The sequence below is a fragment of the Apteryx rowi genome, unplaced genomic scaffold (genome assembly GCF_003343035.1).
Source record: "Apteryx rowi isolate R43461 unplaced genomic scaffold, aptRow1 scaffold_424, whole genome shotgun sequence".
NCBI classification, from domain to species: Eukaryota; Metazoa; Chordata; class Aves; order Apterygiformes; family Apterygidae; genus Apteryx; species Apteryx rowi.
Genome location: NW_020450677.1, coordinates 325057 through 339334, shown reverse-complemented (window position 1 = coordinate 339334; position 14278 = coordinate 325057). Strand labels below are relative to the sequence as shown.

The 14278-nt window shown below is 35.9% G+C and overlaps 1 protein-coding gene across 4 annotated transcripts in view; it reads right to left on the bottom strand.

Moving 5' to 3' along the window:
* Positions 1-92: 92 nt before the first annotated feature.
* KATNBL1 (katanin regulatory subunit B1 like 1) overlaps positions 93-14278 on the bottom strand; it is a 25172-nt gene continuing 10986 nt past the window's right edge. For 3 of the 4 annotated variants that reach the window (XM_026076061.1, XM_026076060.1, XM_026076063.1), the window contains 6 exons: positions 13638-13756; positions 13395-13445; positions 13215-13304; positions 12544-12633; positions 12035-12128; positions 4416-10188 (listed from right to left, as the gene is read on the bottom strand). In XM_026076061.1, coding sequence (XP_025931846.1) covers positions 10156-10188; positions 12035-12128; positions 12544-12633; positions 13215-13304; positions 13395-13445; positions 13638-13756 — 477 coding nt within the window. In that variant the 3' untranslated portion in view covers positions 4416-10155. Of the gene's footprint in view, positions 4363-4415; positions 10189-12034; positions 12129-12543; positions 12634-13214; positions 13305-13394; positions 13446-13637; positions 13757-14278 lie in introns of those variants that run through there. The other variant, XM_026076062.1, reaches the window with a different exon arrangement.

The following is a 14278-nucleotide window of genomic DNA, read 5'->3' as shown; positions in this document are numbered from 1 at the left end:
TGTTTTATTCAAATAAATCTATGCCAACCATAGACTAAAGGTAAATAAATCTTAATGGAACTTCAGTGATTTTTTTTTTTAAATAAACTTTATTTATTTCATAGTTCAGCTTTAACAGCTCAGCTTTAAACAGAATTTGCCATTTTTTCCAATGGGCACTGTGAGTTAAATATTTTCTAGAATCATAATACAAGGTGTATCATAAAATCTTTCCAGTTGCAGTACAAAGGCTTGTACTTGCTATAAATTTCATGTTTGTGGGTGCCTAAGTTTTTTCCCCTCTTAATTTTTTGAGCTATGCAAGGTTGGGTCATTTTTATATTTCTTATATAACAGTTTGTTAAATTTTGGGGAAGATAGTAGCATAAATCACTTTCAAGTGCCTCTTCTCATCCCCTTCTAGCTACTTACTCTCATTATTTGTAAATATATCTGAAAGCACACTTTTACAGGAAGCTCTGCATAATGTCTGGTGAAATCCAAAGCCCACTGAAAGCAGTAACTTTGCCATGGGCAGGAGGAGTCATAAGTTTACTTTTGTATTTTATTTTTACAAATTTTGTTTTAGGCAAATCTAACAGCAATGAACCACTGAAAAATTGTTGCATGATTTAATTTATGTTGAAGGATTTAATTTATAAGCTTTCACTTGCTCCTGCAAACCTCAAATATTAACCAAAGCATCCAAAGTGGCATTCACTCCAGATCATAAAGATCACTTTTTGCAAGGGTAAAGAAGTGGTGTTAGATATTGACATGTCAAAATAAGAAGCATTGGAAGGGAGAGTTTAATTCTAATAGTTGTCAGGACTACTCTGTATTCTTGCACGTTACGGGGGGAGAGGAGGAAAAGTGCATAAGCTCCTAACAAAAATGTACATCAGCAAACTGAAGGCCCACGTAATACCTTTTAGGAAAAAAGCAGCAAACCAAACAAAATACCAACCTGCTCATCATCCCTGAAACTCTTTGGACAATGCTTGGATTACAAACTAGTTAAGTTTGGGTAAATAATAGCAAAAGACATGTTCATAATTAATGAGGTAAGTACATTAACTGAAAACATGTCTTTACACAATTTGGTAAAAGAAACTCTCTCTCTAGCCAATTCAAATTTGAGAGTATCAACTAAATAGTAAATAAACTGTATTTATCAATTCTTATTTCTGTACATCAAACCTTTTTTATAAACATTTAAAATATGCTACTAGACCTAAAATGGAGAATGACGGAAAAGACAGGTTCTAGGAACTTGTAGTTTCAATATGTTCATAGCAGAGGTCCTTGTATCACAAGTACTTGAGTTGCTTGTTTTCTCACTAGTATCTGTAGAGCACCTTTGTGCTTGCCCTCAAAAGCCCTAACTGGGCAGCAATTAAAGGCAGAGTATGCTATATCCAAAATCCCAACTCCTGAAAGTCTTGGAGAGGAAAGGAAAGAGACAATTTGGAGTCAAGTGTACGAATAGACTATCTGTCTTAAAGAACTAGTTACTGGTAGATAACCTTTCTTTTTCCTTTGACTATTGGTTATGTCCTTTCCACAGGACCTGAATGTGGGTCTCAACATTATTTCAGGAAATGGAAAACTTCAGAATGATCTTACTATACATGGCACCCCTCCTCTGTACAATAGCATGGTGCCTGATGAAAAAGCTCAAGCTCAGGTGGACCACAAGCAAGTCCCATCGCAGGTTTTTACACTACCAGTTACATGGCTGGACATTCCTTATGACAAGCCTGTGCAAAGGGTAAGATTCTCCTGTCATTCAAAGCACACACTGGCATCTCAGCCTAAAAGAGGCATATTTAGGGAAGAAAAACAGATACTTTTGTAACTGAATGGTGGACACATCTTTAGATATGAATTTGAAACATCCTCTAAAGGAAGTTCTGTTAGGAAGGAATCCTATTGAGGGTTCATCAAAAGGGCCTCTTACTTTCCTAGCAGAGATGGTGGCATGCTTGAAACTTAAATGAAGCAGCAAACTCAGTATTAGTATTACAGCCATTTTACATGTGTCAGAACTCTGGAATGATTGACTGTTATTGATGCTATGAAAAAAAAAAACACCACACATGTGAGGCAGCAGCTGAGGCTGGGGTCAAATATTTCCAAAGTTTGCATTCCTTCTATCTCACCTCTGTATGCAGAAGCAAAAAGCAGAATTTGCTGGAACTTGTTTTCTCTCCCCCACTCAAGTCTCTCATTGTTGAGATAATAAAATTCAATTTTGCCTATGCTGCTGCAAAGCCTCCACAAGTGATACTTTCATAGAACAGTGCAATAGGAAATAATCCTCCTAAACTTATGGTAAGATAGTCTTTCAGACCATTAAAATCAGTTCAAGTTCTGAATATGGTTCCTGACCAAAAGGCAACTTCAAATAAATTCCTGATAAATCTGAGTTATGGTGAACACCAAGAAACAGCTTGGGCAGCACTAAGAGACCTGATTTATAAGGTATGAAATAGCCTAAAGTAATGGTAATCAAGTACTACAAAGGAACCACAGACTGATCCATTTTGTCAGAAAAAAGTGTTAATAAGGATATAATGAACTGTGGATGAACAGATTTCTAAATATGGGAGCCTGTTAAGATTTAGTAAATTTATGGAAGAACAGAGAGAAGATTCTGCAGTTTCTCACATAAGCAGAAGAATCCTTGACATCAGAACTGTTTCATCCAAACTAGGCTGAGTAAATCACCAGAGATTCCCTTCTCATTTCCAGAGCTTACAGAAGACTATTAAATGAAAAAGTATGTATCGGAAAGGCTGACCAAAGGATATGTACACCATACAAAGCCCATTCACAGAAATGCAGAAGTACTCCCTGTTAATCTCCAAGGTACAGGCTGATGCTAGCAAACTGCCAGTTCTGAAGGACAGCTCCAAGGGCATTCTCCTATTTACAGCACTTCAAAACGAGGTGGCTGAGGTCATCTACCAAATATTCAGACAATCCAGAAAGTAGACTAACATACAGTGCACTAATCCTAAATATCTGTAACTTGAGAGAATGCACATTCAGAGGCATTCTTATGCCCTCTTTTTTTTGTGTAAAAAAAAAAAAAAAAAGGACATGGCAGCGTTTGTCACCTGGCTATAGCACTAGATGCTGGAAACAAGCATTCTAGATATATGAATGTCTGAGCTCCAAAAAAAAGATCTCTTTGCAGAAAACCAATAGCCCTAGACCACTAGGTTACTTTAACAGGCTTCTCTATTCAGCTGGGAAGCAACTAATACTGCTCTTTGAATCAAGAGTTATTAAATGGAAAGAATCCCTTTGCAGATGTTAAGGGAAACCTGCCACAAAAAGAAGTATAAATGCACTGCAGAAGAAAGTGTAAAAGATATACTTCAGCACAGTAATGAGTCCATACACATGCTTACAAAGCATAGCATGAGCAAGACTACTAAACATGTCCTCACTATGCCCAACTCTCTGATCACTTTCTGTGGGGTCAGAAAACAAGCCTAAAAGACATAATCCTGCAAAAATGAGAATTTGAGTAGACACCAATGAATTTAGAGGGGAGCAAGAAGGGGGAAGGAAAACAAAACAAAAAACCACCGCACACTTCCAAGCAGCATGACTTTTCCCTAACTTGTTACCAGCCTGCCAGGTGTAAGAGTCCACAACTGCAGGCATTTTTTTAATTAATGTTTGCTGTACAATGTTTAGGTTAAAAAGATAACTAATTGATAACTAAAATAGCCATTTAGTACATTAACACAGATCTGCATTCTCCTTCCTGGTGTTAACATGAGAGGTAAACATAGTGGTAGCATTCACACCTGCCATACATTACTCATCTGAAGTATAGGCCTCCACATCCTCACTTTGATGGCACAAGGCTGATGATTTGTTTGTACTGAGGAGCTGGAAGTCTTGATGCGCAAGACATCACTTGGGAAACCAGGAGTGCCAAATCTGAAGGTATTTTATTCTCACTTGGGTAAGTGACAAGGTGGAGGTGGGGGCTGGAACTCAGCCAAGCAGATGTGCTGAAGTGTGGAACTCAACCAAGCAGATGTGCTCTAGCTTGTCAGAGAGGTGGAAAAACCTGTGACTGGGAGGAAACCTGACTGCTCCGTCAGCATTAAGTCTCTAATCTTCCTTTCTGCTTGAACTGCCTCACTGTTGTGGAATCAGGCCCACAGGACTGGAAGGGCTTCCTGGATCATCAGACCTGATTCTTCAACTATCACAGTCATGCTTCTTGGATGGATGAATTTTTTGCACCTTATTTAAACAGTCACAGGCTTTTTGAAGTGATTCTTCTCTTTCAAAACAATCTTCTCTAAAAATGGTTTAATTCTTACAGAAAATATTTTGAAAACAGAAAGGTCATGCCTGTTTAAAATGAGAGATATGAAAGACAGTTATCACAAAACACAAAGAAAAGATTGGCTATTTTTCCAAATTTGGAATATTTATTGTACTATTTGACCATGTCTTTCAATTCATGAAAGATCTGAAACAAGAGTGAAGGCGGCAACAGTAAGACCCAGATATAATTCAGACTTTTTGAAAATGAAGCTAAGTAGATTAAGTACAACTGGAAAAGAATCAACCTAAATTACAAGAGCTAAAGTGACTTGTAAACAGTTTCAAATATGGCGCTAGGGCATTTATTTATTCCAACACTTATACCTACAACAGAAGTCTTGGAATTTAACATTATCTTGATATTTAGATTTGTTTTAGTTGTTTTACAATACATATACTGCTCACTTAAAAAATACCAAGAAAATGGTTGCAATTTCAGTAAAATCTACTAGTTTTGTTTCTTTCGAACCTATGGAAGTAGAGAACAGCTTGCTTCCCAAATTCACAGAACACATTATTATTCACAGCAATGTAGTATTATTTTAAAGCAAGTCACAAGCATTTTTGTAAAAGCATTATGATGTGCATTTTGGGGGCTATCACTTCCCCAAAGCAATTTAAATGGCTTTAGTGTTAAGGGCTAAGAAAACAAAATTGTTACACAGTGTGAACATAGCATCCTTGTATTTCAATGCAAAGTACAGGTGTTTAAATAGAAGAGCAATAGTTAGCTGTTCATCTGCTCTACAGTGCTCCAACCAACTGAACTGAAGCAGTGACCTGTGCAAATCAGAAACTACATGTATCACATTCAACTTGAAAGCAGTGGATCTCATTTTGTAGTTGCTGATCATATTGTTATATTCTGCGTAAAGAGATATATTACAAAACCATCACTAGTATGGGAACAAAAGTATTCTATATCTGCAGTGTTTCAAGTCAGTGTGATTATTTCTGCTGTATCTAGTAGAACAACACTGCTCTATTCCTGTCCTCCAGATAGCAAATGGTATCACAGATTAGCATAGTACTCTTTTTTGTTTGTTTGTTTTTAAATACTGCAGCTGTGTTTGTTTATTCTTTCTTCCAAGTTCAAACTCATTAGATTTGTGGTCATGAATGCCCACTTCAATTAGTAGATATTAACAAAATTGTGTGAAAGTATTAAAGACAGGATTTTTTTTTCAATTGCTTCCAAATCATTTGTCCTGTGTCATAGTCCTGCGTTTTGTCTAAAATTTTACTCTTTCCCTGCTTTTATAGCAATAAAAAAATCCATACTATACGTAAACTATAAGAGGAATAAAAACCATCATTAAGTGAAGAAGAGTGAATGCATGGAAGAAGAAAACAAACACTCTTGCATTTAGTCTCATTCCATCTGAAGAACTAACTACAAAACTAACACTCGAATGAACTTGAAGTAAATTGTTTAAGAAGTATAAACACATGCACTAGCAACACAAGCACGCCCAATCTATTCTCTTAGTGAATCATTAGCTGTAGCCCAGAATTATTACTGTGTAGGAAGGTAGACTGAAGACAGAAATTAAACTCTATGCTGTCTGGTATATAAGGATATTAAAGACTCCTTTAAAAATGCCTTCAAAAAAATCCCCCTCCCTCCCCCCAGCGTAGCATCAGTTCAGAGTTCCTCACACATTAGCCAATTGCTTTCATAAACTAAAGAATTTGCATTGTACATTAGTTACAATAACTTCATACTGATAGTGTAATTTGCAGCTGACTATCAACTGCTCAACTTCAGTTTTTGTACACAGTCACTGTTTCCCTCTGTATCAGAAAACTGGGCACAAAATATAGCTGCTAATCTCCACAATAAGATAGACATCCAGTTTTCTATTATACTGGAAGATCTGAGAAGACGAATTAGGGAAAGCAACTGTGAACTTTGAAATGAAACTCAGAAGTATCTGTGTGTTTACTACATACAAAATGCCTACCACTTCAAAAAACAAAACAAAACCCTCAAACCCCCACAACTCAACATTGTAGCATTAATCTTCAAAATTCTTATCACTCTTCAACATAATACTTTTAAAGACTTGTAACTCCAAGCTTGCCCACTTCAGATTACCAGAAAAAGAAAATACAAGTTTACTTTAGGATACTGAAATAAAGCAATGGGGCTGATGTCACTAATACTTTTCTTGTCCTTTCCTACTCTCCCATCACTCCTGCTCCCCAACTGGTAATACTGCAGTCTCTAATAAACAGTAAAGCAGCCTACATGAAGGGAAAGATCAATTTAATTGCAACTCACTCCTGAAGAGAAGCTCCTGGAGGGCTGATGCTAATTTTTTCTAATATCAGTAACAATTTGTACAAGGTATTAAGTAGCCTGGAACTGTAATACCTACCTGTGATATACTGCTCCACTGTACAGCTAATGAGTATTTTTTTTTTTAAACTAAAACAGGTCTAACTCCTTCCAAGTAGAGTTATATGTAATCATTAGGGCATGCTAGCTTCTTTGTACCCAGCTACTTAATGGGGTAGCCTTTTCAGTCTCCACTTTTCAACGAGGTATCAGCAATACCTAAACAATGATTCTTACAGCAACAGCTTATTGATTCTTTTAGCGCTGCAGAAAGAGGCAGCTTGAAAGAGCGCTTCTTTAACTTCAGTTTAGGGGATGGGCAAATCCTAGTTTGCACTTCAGGTAAAAACTCTTCTAGCAAAATAGCCTCAAGCGCTCTCAGGGAACACTGGAGTGAAAGACATTCTAAGACTTGATACTGTTTTTCAAAGACATGAATTTCATATCATATAGCATGAAGAACAGCTCTGTGTAGGTGTTCATATATACATGCTTCTGCATCACAAGAACATACATTTAAAATTCATTTTCTCATTAGTAATTTGCATATGAAAGAAGGGTTTGAAGAAAGCCTGACATAATCAAGAGGTAAAGGACACCATCTTCCCAAGAACCCTTCAAGAACTTTGAAGGGTATAAATGTCCTACTCCGCTGGCAACACAGATAAATAGGACAATTCTACCCCAATATTTTGGTACATCCTAGGAACAGAGTTTTTCAGAAGTGATCACCGCAGACAGTAACAAAGATTAGCATTTACATACAAATTGTTCATGAACTTAATGATTCTTAGATTCAGCAAGGCAAATACATGGAATTCAGACTTACACAGCTTAAGATTTTCTTTTCTTACTCATATCACCTTGAGCAGACATTATACATAATACATTCGATTAGAACAAAACTGATTCCTAGCCATTTATGAGAAATAGCACATGAGCTGAGCCTGAATTTCAATCTGAACAGTTTTAAGAGTTCTTTAAAATCATGATAAAAAAATCACTTGATAGTGTAGAGTGTTCAGAATTCTGTTCATATGAATGTCAGAAACTTGTTCTTAGTCTAGCAGCTGCCTTAAAACAGTAAAAGTAATTTAAAATAAGGCACAGACACTAATGACAATGTTTTTCATAATGTATTCTTATTGATGCTGTTGAAATACAACTTTTGGCAGTAAGAATAATGCATAATTCTATTAGATACTTATCAGTAGAAATCCTCAAGTCAACCTTACCTTGCTGCTAGTACAAAAGTGCCATCCTCAGTTCTAATTTGGAGATAAATCCATGGCCACATGCAGAATTCACTATAAGCCTATGAGTTTTCCTATAGTCAAGCTCTGTTCTGGAATACTAGAAAATTTCATTTTCAATCAATTATAATGATTACTTCTTGTATTATCCAAATATATGGCCATGAATTTCTTCATTTTGTCTATAAAAACCAAGAAAAATTAAGATCTATGAGTTTCCATCACCTTTACAGTATATTCCTCGAGGATAATCTAGCCAAACTCCTTTGCTAGCCAAACTGTGAAGCCAGCCTTTATATTTCTTATATTTAAATGCACCACAGAACAGTAAAGTAATATAAGAACATCTTTATACCATAGTTCCTTTAAATCTTCATTTGACAACAACAATATATTGTAAAGCAAAAAGTTCTATCTCAAACTCTTTACAGCGTGAAATACCTTTACTGGTATATAACACACTTCCAGAGACAAGAGAATCGGGCTATCCTCCTATCTCAAAAGATTGTCCCATAAAATTGTCAGATTTGGGATGTCCCAAATGCTTTTTCCTTTAGCTGATTGTCCTGGGAAGTGCAAAACCTTTGGTGGTTTAAGAAATATTCACATCACTAAAAGCACCAAGTTCTGATGACGGATTTCTAGTTAACCTTCAGAAGCCATTAATAATAATATGTTAAATAAATTCAAACTGAAACAACAGGAGGCCTAAAGCTGCTGACCACTACAGGATTTTAAAATTCATTAATCTGTTTCAAGCAAAAACCGCTTGAGGCTACCAAGAGACCTTTCTCCTGTCTAGCACTGCAAAAAAGTGCATATGCTCAATGCTAGGCATGAAAATAACCCTTATAAGTACTTAATTTTTCAGGAAGTAGGTTATTTGGTGATACATGCTGTGCATGTATATTTATGTTTTGAGTGAGCAGCTGGCACTTCATAGATTTTAATTGGAAAAGCATTCTTTCTAATCACAAAATAGAAAAGGCAATAGCAAACCTATAAACTCCAAACTCTCCCTCACAGTTATTAAGCTACAGCTTTTTAATTAAAATAGCATATGACAATAAAAAAAGTATAGCTGTATTAATGCTTTCTTTGTGTTCCATTTAGATTTAAGGTAGTGTGAATTTGCCATCATTAATCAGGACAAAACTTGACTAATTTTGCAAAAGCTGTTTGTTAATTTCTTAAAGGAGGTAGTATATAAAGGGTGAGATTGAATAACATGGCCTCATCTGGCTGTAAACATTTCACAGATATAAATAGCTATGATAGAAAGTAGTATGGAAGGGACTGTTCTATAAATTGTTTTTATGAACTTAAAAAGAAAGAACAGTAGATACATTTAATATATTTACTTATTTGCATGTAGTTTAAATGATACAGAACTGAAGATTACTGTGTTAGAAATCCACATACAATATAAAAAGATTTGTTAAACAAATTCACCATTCCGCTGACATTTGCGATAACTGTTTATCGAAGCTTAAGTTCAAATTTTTATACTAGTTCTCATACATGATTTTTTGTAAATGTGCAATGTTTCATAAACAACTCTATACAAAGTGAAACCCTGATTTTGTAGCAGTTTTTCATCACTTAATCTGTGAACAGTATAGCTACTTGTATCTTAATACATTGGCTTTTTGAAACACTAGTAATTAAGGCATCTTTGCTGTATAGTTTCTCAATAGTGCAAGCAAAAACTGTCTTTAATAGTTTGATTAAAACACAATAGTAATTGAATATTTCCAACTTTTTTTAAACATAATTGAAAAATAGTTGTGCATCTTTAAGTTCTCTTGTGAAAGAAACATTTAAAAGCTTTTAATGCTGAGTGGTCTTGCTGGTTCCTTATAACTGCTTCTGCCATCTTATCTTCACAACAGCACAATCAGTCTTCTTTTACACAATGTTGCAGTAAAACACAGTAGCATTTAAATGACTTTATCTAGTAACTGAACGAATCCCAGATGCAGCAAAGGCATACAGTTTTCATAGTGCACTTTCACCTCACTGAAGTAAAAGCTGCTCCTACTAGACATTTTTCCACTTCAATGTGAAGTAGATTGTTAGGATTTTGTTAGTGGTTTCATTAAACAGCTTGACAGTTCAGTTCTCTTCTGCCAACGTTTCTCAAAAGGCTTTCAGAAATAGTACATATTTCAGGGATATTTTAGGGAATTATTTCACCACATAAGCACACATTTCTCAGTTACATCAGTGTAGTTGTAATAAATAAGCATTTACATCCTAAAACAAAAAAAAAAAGGGAAAGTGTTTGTCACAATACCTATGGCTGCAACATGGATTATATACTTGAGGCAGGGTAATCAATTTGAATTTTAAGACAAGAATAATGTTTAGGTCAAATTTCAGTATAGGCTATCCACTAGTTCAGGATTAATTTAATTTTTAGTTTTCAATAGGTTTTTTTTTTTTAAATGCTCAAAAACCTGCAAGCACAGTGGGATTAATTTCCTCAACCATCCATTTAGTTTGTTGTTCTTCTGCTCCCTGCATACATTCCAATGGCAGAAGAAAAAGTATTATCATGCAATGTGATTTTTTTGAAACATGTTTATTAACAGTGATATCTCCCCTCCCCCAGCAAACATCTGAGTACTGCTCCTCAAGCCTTCTGCTCCTGATTTGGTTAGGCAGCTTTGGTCACTGTCTGTCCTGGCATTTCTTAAGAATAAGTAGGAAAATGACTAGAAAGGGAACTTGAATCCTAGAAAGAACTGACACTGGCTATAACTACATTGATCTACCAGAAGACCTGGGCAGTCCATATTGCAAAGCTCCCACTGTTCTACCACCTGTGAGTTAGAACTCAGTTCTGCATCCTTGTTGCCTGAAACTCTGCAAGGAGTTTGTAAGTATCCTTGTAAGAAAGTCAAAATTCAAGTCACAGATGCACAACAGTCCCAAATGGACAAGAAAAATAATATTTTTAGTTGATACAGCACAGTGACAAATTCTATAGCTGTAAAATTACAGATCCCACAAAGCTCCTTTGGAGATAATAAAAGCATGTGGTATCTCCAGGTTCTTTGCTTTGGGCTTTCTGTAGATTAGGGCAGCACTGCTTTATGTTCCACTCATATCTCCCATGTTATCTTAGGAACACCAAGATTTAGGATCAAATCTAACACTCAAAAATGGACATCTGTGTAAGTCTGATAAAAGCCCCCTTGATACACATCAGTATCATTGTGCAATTTTTAACATAAGAACTGAGGTAATCTCCATTACTCATGCTCCAAAAACCAAGCTACTATGAGAAGCTCTTAAGCAGGTAAAAAAGTGATAGTCTTCCACCCTAACAGCATTTCCCTTCTGCCCTGTTCACTCTAATCCTGCATATAACCAACCAAATGTCTGCTTTTGTCATCTTCATCTCCTTTCTCACTGCCTACCTTCAACAGATCCCTCCAGGGAAGAGGTTTTTCACTCAGTGTAACCCTTGGAACCCAACCTCAAAAAGCCATTTTTCTAGAGATGAGTACCACGAGCAGCAAATCATGCATTTACGAAATCACCACCGTATTACTGATACCACAGCATGTAAACAGAGAAAGGCAAGCAGGGTATTCACTTCAATCAGAACCACCCTCTGCTCTCCACAAACTCATTATTTCCTAAGCATTAAGCCAGCAAAAGCTTTATAATTTACTGTGCTGTCCCTTGTCCCAGTAATCTGACACCCAAATGCTAACAACATTGCTGGGGCAAGACTCTCCATGATGCATTACACTTAAATAGGCAGGTACAGGAGATTCCAGAGAAAGATATCTGTCCTTTCAGTCTACCTACTCACCTGGGCCCTTTTTTATATCATTTTAAGCCTTACTATTACTAGCTATTTTATTCAGGAGATTTTTTCTCTGGAAAAAACAAAAATGTCACTGTTAGCATGGGGAATCTACTCCAGAGTTCTGTAACAAGTTACATAATATACTTGAGCATTAGTGAAAAACATATTCTAGAAATTGCATCTATCCTTCAACAGTTTGGAATAAACAACATCAGATTAGAGGAATACTAGAAATGATACAACTATGTTGATTACTGAGCACAACTGGAACTGGATTACCTTAGCTATATTACCAGTATATCCTGGAACCAGAGTAAGATGATTCTCCTGTTCCCATAATCCGCTTAACTGTCGTTTTAAAATGGGAATATTTCTGAAAGAGAATGAATATAACAAACTTTGTAACAAGTGTACTGCATTTTACTAGACTTTCTGGCAAAAACAGATGTTTAGTACTGCATACAGCCTTAGTCTGGCCACAAAATCAGAGAGACATTTGGACCTGACTTCTACAATATTTGTATTACCCCTAACATGTCCCTAATGTGACCCTCTGTTCTGCATTTGTTGGAACTCCAGATTAAAAACAAAAGCCTCCCAAAAATACACACAAAAGCACTACCTGCTTCTTGATAACCAGAAATCTTTAAGTTCTGTTAAACTTTTACTTTCAAATTATGAGTATCAATTTTTTTGCAGATGAGATGTTAGTACTGACCACATTCATACAGATTTTGAGATGGAATAAAACACAGAAACATTTTAATATATGCTAATACTATACTCACCCATCCTCTGCCTTTTCTGTATGTGCAGATAGTTCCGACCACCATCTTTTAATGACAGCCTGGAGCCAGTTTAAACCAACTATCACATATCTGTAACAACATATTTTACATATTACATGTTTCTCCTCCCTTTGATAAAACATCTGACAACTAGAGGTAAAGGCTTTTTTTAAAATTAGTATCTACAGGTCAGCAACTTAGAAAGCAATACATTTTCTAACCTGGAAGATTCAGAAAAATCTAGAAGAATTCTCAAATTCAGGTTTTTGCATATGTTTTTAATTTCAAAGTGGTAAACTTATATGCTTTTGTTAAAAAAAGGTAAAAATTCTTCAGATATTTTGCCTGAGGAATTTGTCTTGATTTTATGCTGCAAAACACGCTAAGACCTTGGTCATGTTTTCCTATTTTACTTAGTATGAGTACATCTGCATAAATGCAAAGCTAGTTCCCTGCTCCCTAACCTTGCAGAAGAAATTTAGATTTTGCACCGCTGAACACTTGTTAAGGGAGAAATGAAGGTTTGCAGGAAAGCTCCTTCAGGAAGGTGCTCCCCAAGAAAGGCAGAGTCAGGAAAAAGATCAAGGTGGAGAATAAACACCTTTGAATTGAAGGTCTGTGCACAGCCAGGAAGAAATATTATTTTGAAAATATCTAAAAGTGATACTTACTCTTCATATTTGCTTTTAAGCAGTGACTTCACTAAAGGCAGAAGATCCACACAGCAGCCAACTGAAATATATGGTTTTTCTTCCTGTAAACTTAAAAAAGAAGAAGTTTCAGAAATGCCTGAACTTCAGTGCGGATATATTAGATTCTCACCCACCCCCTCACTTAGGTTTTTTTTTTACCTGTTTGTAAGCACAGGAAGGCAGTCTACTACTACTCCCAGATCCTGTATCCTAGGAATATTAAGGATAAAGTAAGAAGAGTTACTAGCAGAGCAGAGATTGATCTATATGCTTCCATTATCATTTAAAGAACAGGTAATTATAGATAAGTTACAAAAGATAAGGAACCCATACAATATTGTAGCATATCTGGGATTGCTACACCACTTTAGAAGAAGAAAATAAAAGAGACGCTCAGTTTACCTCACTAAGTAGGCTACCAGTTCGCTTATACTTCTCCTTCTCCAAAAGGTTAAAGCTACATTCAGCCTCAGATTCCTACTGAAAAGGACTTGAGCCATAGTTTCATGGTCCTGAGAAACCTGCATAGTGTTTTTCAGAATACAAAAAAGTTTACTGCAAGTTAAACAGCCAGCAATGGCAGTCAGCTGCTGCAATACAAGTTAGTATATGAAAATATATTTTCCTACATGGATGCTGAGTTGTTTAGAATTTATCTAATACATTTCCCTTGGAAGGGGGCAAAATTAGATTAAGACTACTTTACCCAAAAGGTGACTGTAGATACCCTAAATAGAGGCAGTCTAAACAAACTCTAATAATTAAACAGAGCATTCACAAGTGCCAACTTATAATTCTCACCAACTTTGACAGGCATTTACTTGGATGCTTAGTAACTTTGAGAGCTTTAACAATTCAGACACACTGTGTTGCATATATTATTCTGAACTTTGACAGAAAAGCTTAATTTCTGGAAAACCTTATCCTCAGACTGAAAGTTTAGTTATTTTGTTAAAATATATTTTGGACTAAAATGAACATTACTACCTACATCTCCCAAATCCAGTTAAGAGTGATCTGTGCTACTGATCCCTAGTTTCTTG